This window comes from Pyrus communis, chromosome 9, assembly GCF_963583255.1.
Source record: "Pyrus communis chromosome 9, drPyrComm1.1, whole genome shotgun sequence".
Taxonomy (NCBI): domain Eukaryota; kingdom Viridiplantae; phylum Streptophyta; class Magnoliopsida; order Rosales; family Rosaceae; genus Pyrus; species Pyrus communis.
The window spans coordinates 13,290,060-13,299,379 of NC_084811.1; the positions used below are offsets into that span (position 1 = coordinate 13,290,060).

Below are 9,320 nucleotides of genomic sequence, written 5' to 3' on the forward strand. Positions count from 1 at the left end.
GGTTGTGTAAGAAATTAACAACTCTAAGATCGATGTTGCCACTTAGTAGTATGGTCTAGTGGTATTTCTCTTCACTTGTAAGCGAGAAAATTTATGTTCGTTTCTCGTCAAATGAGAATTTAAATCATATTATCGCTAACTTATATTATGGTTTGTTAAAAAAAAAAAATTAGCAGGGGTTGTAAAGTCGATTATTAATGCGCATTCATACGGAAACAGACAAAAATTGTAGCGCTCTCTCTCTCTCTCTCTCTCTCTCTCTCATTGGCTGTTGTTTCCTTCTGTAGGAAGTAGGAAGGGAAGCTGCAGGGCTGTCCTCTGCGAATGCGATACCTTCCTTCCTTCCTCCCTCGTTCCCGTTTGTTGCCGTCTGCGTCTACGTTCTCCCATCGCCCACTCCGATTGTAATCAAAATTAAACAAGATCAATTAAGGTAATGCATTCCTTAACTATTCATTATCATAAGCATAAATCTCTCTCTTTCTCTCATTACTACATACTTAATCATATTGTAATTCATTGGTCATGCATCGTTTGCTCTTCTTTCGGTCTACAATTGGCAATTTGGAACCTTTTGTCGACTACATCTTATCTCTAACTAATTCTTGATGATTATTGTCATTGGGATTTTTTTTTTTTTTTTTTTTTTTATCGAGCAAGCGATATTCTAATTAATCTATTTTAAAATACGGAGAGGGAGATGCGAAGACCAAGTTTCTCTAATTAATTTGGCTACGTCCATTTTTGCAAGAGGTTAGAATTTGTTATTGGGATCTTTAGAACCCTGCTATGTGTAGAATTATCGGAGAGATGAGCCAAAAGTCCATTTCCGACTACGTTGATATTGTCCGAACTTGTTAATTATCACTTGCACAATCCGTCAAGGGTTGAGTTTTATCACAAAAGTCCTTGATTTTAGTTGGAGTGTGGTTTTGATATTTAAACTCTTTTTTTTCTCATAGATACGGTCGATGTGAGATATTTCAACAATCTGCTCCCCTAAATCCAATCTGAGCTTTAATAATTCCCAAATACTCTTCAGATAGTTTGTTGTTGCTTGTTGGTTAAGTTATAGCTGCTCTCAGTCAGGGTCAGCATATGAGTTAACATATTCACTAGATTGTTTGCAGTACACTAAATTAAATAATTTCTTACCTGTTCTTGCTTAATTACATGCTAATGTCATTTATCTGGTTTAATGACTTCAACCAGGTATTTTAATTAATGTTTAATTGCATTGCTAATCTGCTAGCTGCTACGTATATAGCAGATTCGCAATGCAATTGCAAAGTATAATTAGTTGTATTTTTTCTCTCACCCAGATGATCATAATTTTGTTTCCAAGTGAAGTAGTTTTGCTTTACGTATTGTGATTTGTGTATGAATCAAGTATCAAGATATTGTTTTTTCTAGCAGTAGCAATGGCATCGCCTGACTCGTGGATGCGAGAATTCAATGATGCTTCAAAGCTTGCTGATGAAATCAATGGCATGATTTCCGGAAGGAGTTCGTTGCCAGTGTCACCCTCTGGACCAGAAACACAACGTCATATGTCTGCAACTCGAAGAAAGGTTACGATACTAAGGACAAAGCTTGAGACTTTGCACTCACTCCTGTCTAAGCTTCCCACCAAGCAGAAGGAGTCAATGTGAGTAATATTCGAATTCACTTAAACCACCTGTCCGCCCGCTCTCATACAAAAGAAAGACGTTGTTAGTAGTGGCATTAAGTACTCCATACCAAATTTCATAGGGAACCTTAGGGTGGTTCAGTTTTAGTGTACCTTATTACATCCAACAGGGTTAAATCGGACAAACTTCAAACTTAAATCCTATGTGAAGTTTCTAAATATTAAGCAGTGTCAAACTTGCTAGTTTTACGCTTCTATCAATTAAACCTTCCCCATCATGCAGTCTGAAGTAGCAAAATATTGAACTTTTAGTGTACATCCATGTTCCAAAGAAGTATTGTCTGACCAGGTATGGCTTCAGAATGCTTCTTCATTCGAACAAATCAAACCACAGCCTTAGACTATACCATCAATGCTGTTGCACAACTTCTTTCATCGGCACATTTCTTTCCTAATGTTTCTCTAGCTAGCCAGTATTATTCACTGAACTGCCCAACTATCTGTTGCCATTAACATCTGTCACACACTTTCTTTGAGTAAAACTTCGAAGCGAAGAATTAGCAGGGTGTTCTTTGTCCTCTTTTTCTACTAAATTGTGTCGAAATGTATGGTTGGTATCGAATTTCAGAGTCATGGGATTAGTTAGGATTGCTTAACTTTTTGGGTTTTGTTTTGCTCATATTACTTTATTTTAGCTGGTTATCGAATTTAATAGCTGTTGTGATAAACAGAACAGGAAAAGAAATGAATCGTCGCAAAGATATGCTCGCAAGTTTGAGTTCTAAAGCTGATCAAATGGCTACTACTCTCAACATGTCTAGTCTTGCTAACAGAAATAACTTGCTCGGCCCTGATAAGAAGATGGATGACATAATGAGCAGAACAACTGGTTTAGACAACCATGGTCTTGTTGGCTTTCAACGACAAATCATTAAAGGCATGTGCTTGTAAATTGTATGATTATTAGTTTCTCCACCATGTGATTTAGTCTGTGACTAATTGTAAAACGTTTTACGTTCCTAGCAGAACAAGATGAAGGCCTTGACAAATTGGAGGAGACGGTTATTAGTACCAAACACATTGCGTTGGCAGTCAACGAGGAACTTGATCTGCACACGAGGCTTCTGGTTTGCTCTTTTGCTGATTTCTTCTCCACTTTACTTTATTACTGTTCCTTTCATGTTCAACCAGAATTGCACAGAGGATAGCTGCAGTTTTTTTTTACTGTCCGTTCCTTGCTTCCACAATGTGCAGGATAATCTGGACCAGCAGGTGGAATCAACAAATTCGAACCTACAGGTTGAATCATTACAGTTATTGCATGCTTATCTAGTTTGAATTTCACCGGATCGCACCCGCATTCACGCACCCATACACTATTCGTTATGCTCACTTCTTCCAGGCATAGAAACTAGAAAGTGCCACCCTAAATCTCAAATCTCTTTTCAAACAGAAGAGAACATGTTCTAAAAGAATGAATGTAGTCGTATTGTGCTGAGAAAATGCAGTATTCACTTAGTATTTGAGCTGCCTTGTTTTAATGTATATGCATAGCTTAGCTAGTGCTTCATGAGTTGTGTGGATCTTGGATGATTTTTCGTATGTTTGTGATCGATTTACCCTTTTAAGCTGCCAGTTTAATTTATTCTACCTCTCCGTTATGCTCAATTGACACGAGTTTGTTCTTGAAACAGCGGGTGCAAAAGAAATTGGCAGTACTGAACAAACGCAACAAAGGTGGTTGTTCTTGCTTGATCCTACTGGTCATTGGAGTTGTGATTTTGATAATTGTCACCTGGGCATTGATTAAGTACTTGTAGCAGTAACGGGAAACTTTGCCAATGCTCGAGTTTTCGAGCTAGATGTGATGCTAGTTAACTCGTAATCGAACGGTTGGAGAGTGAGAAACTCATGTCATTGATATATAAGTATGTGTCAAATTCTCAATCCAAAACTTTTGGTTGAATGATACATGTCTATTCATATTGGCTTTGCTGTATTTAGAGGGATTACTATTTGAAAGTGAGATAAACTCCACTTCTTGTCCATGTTGTAACTTCTACCATCGGAAGTTGAGGCCTTAAGCCCCGTTTGGCATAGAAGATTAGATTGGAATGGATAACCTTCAAATTCAAGGTATATTGACAGTTAAGGAGAATGATTTTGCATTTTGAGATGATTATAAGGGGATTTTGACATGAAGGAAGTAAATATTTGCAGAAAGAATGCCAGGACTAGACTTCAAATCAAGCGAAAATAGTGCTTGACATACGAGTTTCTTGACGATTGTTCATATGAATTTACTTTTAATTACTTTGATACATTGAAAGAATTTGAAACGCATCATCCAAAAATTCTGTTTCTAACTTTCTATGCACAAATATTCTCTCGTGTTACAAAAGAGTGAAAAGAGTAGATTTCCGGTTGGCGACATGAAAATCGAAGCCATAATATAGATGAAAATGAAGATGCGCCGGATGAACCTCAAATGAACTAGTTACTAAATTTGCAATTTAACCACCATATTGACATCGGCCTATGAAACCACGTACTGCTGTAAATGTTTCGTTCTTTTCTTGTTCTTCAGTTTTCGGAATGCACATGACTCTATTTGTCTAATTCTCTCTCTACTAACTCCCATCAGCTCCCCTATCTCTTGCAGTGTCTTCATCCTTCCATCCTCCAATCCAAACCTCCATCTGACAACCTGCTTCTCTCTAGGATTGAGACTATCTAGTACCTTCTCCAAATCCTGCTTCATAAATTTTTTCATCAGCAGATCTTCTGCTGTTTCTGCGTCCGGATCTGAGATTACTTCCTGTGAAGAACGACATGTAATCATTAGAAAAGGAACACACAAAAGGTGACAAAAATGTTGGATAAAAATTGCCATTTCATTGGATGTAGAGATAGGACAGACCGAAGGTTTTAGATTCTGGTTGATTCCAATTTTCTGCTCCAGAGATCTAGGGGCTTTTGGAGTCAGTAATACAGCAGAAAGCCTTTTCATCGACAGCCCTGTTGCCTCTGCAACTTCTTCATCATTAGGATGTCTTCCATTTAAACTGTACAGTTGCTTTTTAGCCTCTCTAACTCTATATGTCGCCTCCACCATGTGAAACTGTTTTACCAAAATATTACAAATGCAAAGAGTATTAAAAATATGAAGCACAGGATACACAGATTCAGCAGGAATGTGAATCATAACAATGATCCTCCCCGCCTCAAAATCAATTTCAGTCTCTGTATTCATGTTTCAAGAAGAGAAAAAAATTGGATTCTGCCATGTGTTGGTCCAGTAAAATGGGGTCCCAACCATTCAAACCTCAAGAGCCATGATACGAAATAGGAACCACATGTAAAAATAAATATATGAAGGTAAAACTCACGGGTAAGCGAATTGTTCTGGACTGGTCAGAAAGAGATTTTCGAACAGCCTGTTTAATCCACCAGTGTCCATAGGTTGAGAACTTAAAACCCTTTGAAGCGTCAAATTTCTCTGCACCTCTTACAAGGCCTCGACATCCTTCCTGAAAGTCAATAATCAAGAATAAGTATTCAAAGGCGGCAAGACTTTAAGGAAATAGGTTTTTCATCCTTCGGGAAAAGTACTTTCATACGAAAAGAAAATATATATATATATATATATATATATATTTAATAACAAAGATAAAATCATACCTGCACAAGATCTTGAAGATTCATCCCAGCTCCCTGATAATTTTTTGCAATTGATATTACAAGCCTTATGTTGCTCTTGATCATTTTGTCTTTGCACAGAATACCATAGTTTACACGCTTCCTCAAAGTCTTCTGATCAACTCCTGCAGCTGCAGCCCATTGTGCAATGGTGGGCTGACCACCACATCTTTGTGCAAGCTCCTCATGCAGCTTTTCCAGTTTCAGTAGTTCCTGAAATATATAGCAATATTAAGGCATCAGAAATCAGACTAAAGAGAAATAAATACAATACTCACATTAACTCCAAATACTAGAAACTCTTGTCTATTTACTTCTACTTGTACAATATTACAATGACTTCACTATTCCCCTACTTTTACTTGTACTCCATTACCACCTCTGCATGCATTTAACTTTCTAGGACTGAACAATTTTCTCGAAATTTTCCCCTTTTTCATCCATGACATGATAACATACTATATCAATCAAAATCCATGCGCAATTCTTATCCAACGCTTCCCAGTAAAAGCCTTATACAATTATACTCTTCGAATTTAATTCCATGAAGTAAATGAACTGGCAAAATAACTTCTCAAGTGTTGGCCATAAACAATTTTAGCGAATCTATCAATAGATTCAATATCAACCCATGAGTAGTATGTTTTAGCCTCCGTGATAGCCCACATAATTTAGACATCAAGTATACTTAACCCATGAAAGGATATTGTGTGCATGGTTCATTTTTAAATCACTGCAAAATGGAAGTATATTTGTGAGTAGTTAAGTGAAGGATCTTCTTTACAGTATTGAACTTTCTAATGGTTATCAGTGAGGATGTGACCTATCAGCTACAAAAAGGGTAAATAAACCTTTTCATTCTTTTTTTTTTTTTTTTTTTTTTTTTTTTATAATTTGTTATTTATACTTTCTGAGGGTGCAGTGGTGCAGTATCAATCAAGATTGCAAGCAAGGAGTAATTGAAAGATTTCATAAGCATCAAGGTGGATTCAAAACTCTCATGATGACACTAGTAGTACCTGGATTCCTTCAGAAAACTCAATTTCTTCGTTTGCAGTAAGCAGGCGAGAAGTGTGAGTAGTTGATCTCAAATAACGCAATGGATCAGAGTGGTCTATTTCTTGTACCGAAGAACGCTTTTTTCTAGTGGCTGAACCAGACTTCACGGACACAACACTTGCAGCAGCCTTTTCTGCTGCTTTTGCTCTTCTAGCCTTCCTTTCCGTTTGACGACTCGATTTTGCAGTTATACCCTTGGAAAGTTGCTCCTGCAGAAGTTCAAATTCTTCATTTGTTTGCTCCACTTCTTCCAACTCTTTTATTGCAGATTGAATGAAATGATCTTCCACAAATGCAGTTTCAGCTCCCATTGAAGCTCCTACTCTAGAAACCTGTTCGGTTTCCATATGCTGGGCCCAATTGAAATGCAAAGCTTTAGTCTCTGGAGAAACTGGAGATGAACTTTCTGGTTTAGCAGAGTGATTAGTGCTACTGCTAACCAGCATAGCCACATCCCTTGCAACCTTCAGAGCCGCTTTTGCAAGAGTGACAGCTTCGGCGGCAGCAGCTTCTATTACAGCCTCTTCACTCGTGAGAAGAGTTTCTGTAGCTAAAGTTGCTCCAAAATTCGCCTGATGAGAAACACCCAAGTTAACTAGAGTTGTAAGCTCAACGTCTTTCATACATACAGAAAAATTAAATTGGGAAAGAAAATACCTGGAATCCTAAACTCTGAACCCGACAATAGAGCATGAGATCAGAATTTGTAATTGCAGTATGCTATGAACAAGTGAAGGTGGCTAGGCCACAGCATCTAAAACATGCTCAAAAACTATCTGAAAACCTAACCAGAATCCATTCAAATTTTTAGAACGGTTTGTGTTATTTATTTGAATGAATGCAAACCTAGTTTGTGTAAGTTATCTATTACCCAAGAATCATGCAAATCCGGCAGGCATTTAAAAAAACATTCTCAATTTGGTCACAAGCTCAATGATAATCAAAACAAACTACCTAAATGTGTGAACCTCTGCACTTAAATATGATGACCAAGAACAAAACTAAATAGATAAATAAATTGGGGAAGCCTTACACCCGGGAATGACAACTTTAAAGTAAAGATAATATATGAAAAATATGCACTGAAGAGACTCAATTATCAATTAGTAGCCATTACCTCAGTCAGAGGACCGATTGCCCCTGTGTATGTCCACGGTCTACTTGAAGCCAGAGAATCAGAATTAACTTCTAAGGACGGTAATCTGAGCCTCTCCAAATCAAGCACTGTAGTTGTTGCTGTTGATGTTGAATGCGATGTAGTGGATAAGATATATTGTGCCCGGAAACACAGAGGATCTCTAGTTTTAGCTGCATATTTCAACCAATAAAATCATAAGGAAAAGTTGCATTCCGTTTAAATATCACAGAAAAGAAAAAACAAATCAAATTTTCTCGTCTCCAGCTCCAACTAATAAGCCAGAGGATGGTCAATGGGTGACCATGGAAACTCCATATGTCACCATCATCATCATCACCAACACAAACACCACCACTCACCACCACAATTAACACATATCTAACACTTAAAAGTGCATTGCCACTTAGCTAAATGGGTACCCACTGACCATCCCTAGCAGGGCCTTCCACGACAACATGTTTGGTATAGAGCATCCAACAAAAGTATAAATATTCAACAAAAATTCATTACAAATATACACACACATCCTTATGTGACTCATAATATTACATGAACTATTGATTCGATTGTAAAACACCAACTTCGCAGAGGTGATAGAGTAGAGCAAAGAGCAATCAGAATGAAACGGGCAAAAAGGTAACGAGAATGCAGAAGGTAATTCAAAGGAATGAAACCTTGGAAGCTACTGTGTTTCAAAAATTCATCAAAGAAAAGAGTGCGTGGGGTCCTGAGGACTGTGAGCTTGGTGGCCATGACTCCTCCTCCAATGGCGGCGGCGCTCCTCTTCTGCTTCTTCTTATTCTTCTGGTCATTTGCTGGGTGAGCCCCAACGAGTGGGAGTGGGAGTTGGGTGAGAAATGAGGCATTGGGAAGGGCGTGTATGTGGGAATTACAGAATCCAACGGCTACGGATGATGAGGATGATGATGATGAAACTGATAGGATTGACATGTCCTTCTTCTTCTTCTTCTTCTTCTTCTACATCTAACTCTTCAAAGGCATTGGCATGGATGCGAGAGACTCGCAGAGAGAGCGGTTTTCTTATCCTCAAGGATTTGGAGTTTTGGACCACCCAAACCCAAAACTAAAGAACAGGCTCCTTCTATCAATTCATTTTTTCAAGAGAACTGCTATGGCCCAGGAATGTTTTATATTATTGTCATTAAAATTGTGTCAAAAAGATCAAGTAGCGGAAAGTTTATGAAGAGTCTTATTTTTGAGAGAGTGTCTTTGCATTTTTTTTTTAATTTGACCAAATCCTATATATTTATTTTTTTTCTTTTTTTTCTTTCTTTTCTTTCTTTCCGCAAATTTTTTTTTTTTTTTTTATCAAACAATATTATCTATATTAAGAAGAGGGGGTGGGCTAAGCCTCATAATAGGCTAATAATAATGCGGTTCAAATTCGCCTTTGGCGAGAATCAAACCTAAGACCTCTTACTTACAAGTGAAGAAGAATACTACTAGACCGTAGTACTAAGGGTTAGTTTGGTATTGATGTGATGTGAGAATTAGCAGCTGTGAAACAAAGCAGTAAAGTGTTTGGTAAATTTTTCTGTAAAAGTACTTTTAGCAAAAAAAAAAAAAAAAAAAAAAAAGCACTGTTATAGTGTTTGGTAAATTTTTATGTAAAACAGTTGTGATTGTGTAAAATGACCAAAAAATGTCTAATACTGGATGTGCTATTAATTTATTTTTTTAACAAATAAAGGTCAATTACTAAATATATATATTTTTTAAATATTAATAAACTTATCTCAAATATTAATTAGTACGACAAGTTACTTCAAAATA

General features: G+C 37.1%; 2 protein-coding genes across 3 annotated transcripts; one reads left to right on the forward strand and one right to left on the reverse strand.

Moving 5' to 3' along the window:
- The first annotated feature begins 239 nt into the window (after positions 1–239).
- LOC137745819 (syntaxin-51-like) lies at positions 240–3,782 on the forward strand. 2 transcript variants are annotated; one of them, XM_068485832.1, is made up of 6 exons: positions 240–433; positions 1,414–1,648; positions 2,362–2,567; positions 2,657–2,757; positions 2,885–2,929; positions 3,325–3,782. In XM_068485832.1, exons 2-6 carry the CDS (start codon positions 1,422–1,424, stop codon positions 3,448–3,450), a joined length of 705 nt encoding a protein of 234 aa, XP_068341933.1. In that variant the 5' UTR covers positions 240–433; positions 1,414–1,421; the 3' UTR covers positions 3,451–3,782. The 2 variants fall into 2 exon arrangements, with proteins under 2 accessions (XP_068341933.1, XP_068341931.1); XM_068485830.1 differs by having other exon boundaries at positions 241–433; positions 1,417–1,648.
- A 100-nt stretch (positions 3,783–3,882) lies between these two features.
- LOC137745818 (RNA polymerase sigma factor sigB-like) lies at positions 3,883–8,613 on the reverse strand. Its single transcript, XM_068485829.1, has 7 exons — positions 8,201–8,613; positions 7,506–7,696; positions 6,349–6,960; positions 5,312–5,542; positions 5,020–5,160; positions 4,551–4,751; positions 3,883–4,448 (listed from the first exon to the last, which is right to left on the reverse strand). Exons 1-7 carry the CDS (start codon positions 8,475–8,477, stop codon positions 4,167–4,169), a joined length of 1,935 nt encoding a protein of 644 aa, XP_068341930.1. The 5' UTR covers positions 8,478–8,613; the 3' UTR covers positions 3,883–4,166.
- Between the last annotated feature and the right edge of the window lie 707 nt (positions 8,614–9,320).

Bases quoted from the DNA above. Each gene is read 5' to 3' on its own strand.
- LOC137745818 (XM_068485829.1), bottom strand. From the start codon at position 8,477: ATGTCAATCCTATCAGTTTCATCATCATCATCCTCATCATCCGTAGCC. The intron at 7,697-8,200 runs GTTTCATTCCTT...TGAAATATGCAG, and splicing joins GAAACACAGTAGCTTCCAAG to CTAAAACTAGAGATCCTCTG. The intron at 5,161-5,311 runs GTATGATTTTAT...ATTGACTTTCAG, and splicing joins ATCTTCAAGATCTTGTGCAG to GAAGGATGTCGAGGCCTTGT.
- LOC137745819 (XM_068485832.1), top strand. From the start codon at position 1,422: ATGGCATCGCCTGACTCGTGGATGCGAGAATTCAATGATGCTTCAAAG. The intron at 1,649-2,361 runs GTGAGTAATATT...TGTGATAAACAG, and splicing joins ACCAAGCAGAAGGAGTCAAT to AACAGGAAAAGAAATGAATC. The intron at 2,930-3,324 runs GTTGAATCATTA...TTCTTGAAACAG, and splicing joins CAACAAATTCGAACCTACAG to CGGGTGCAAAAGAAATTGGC.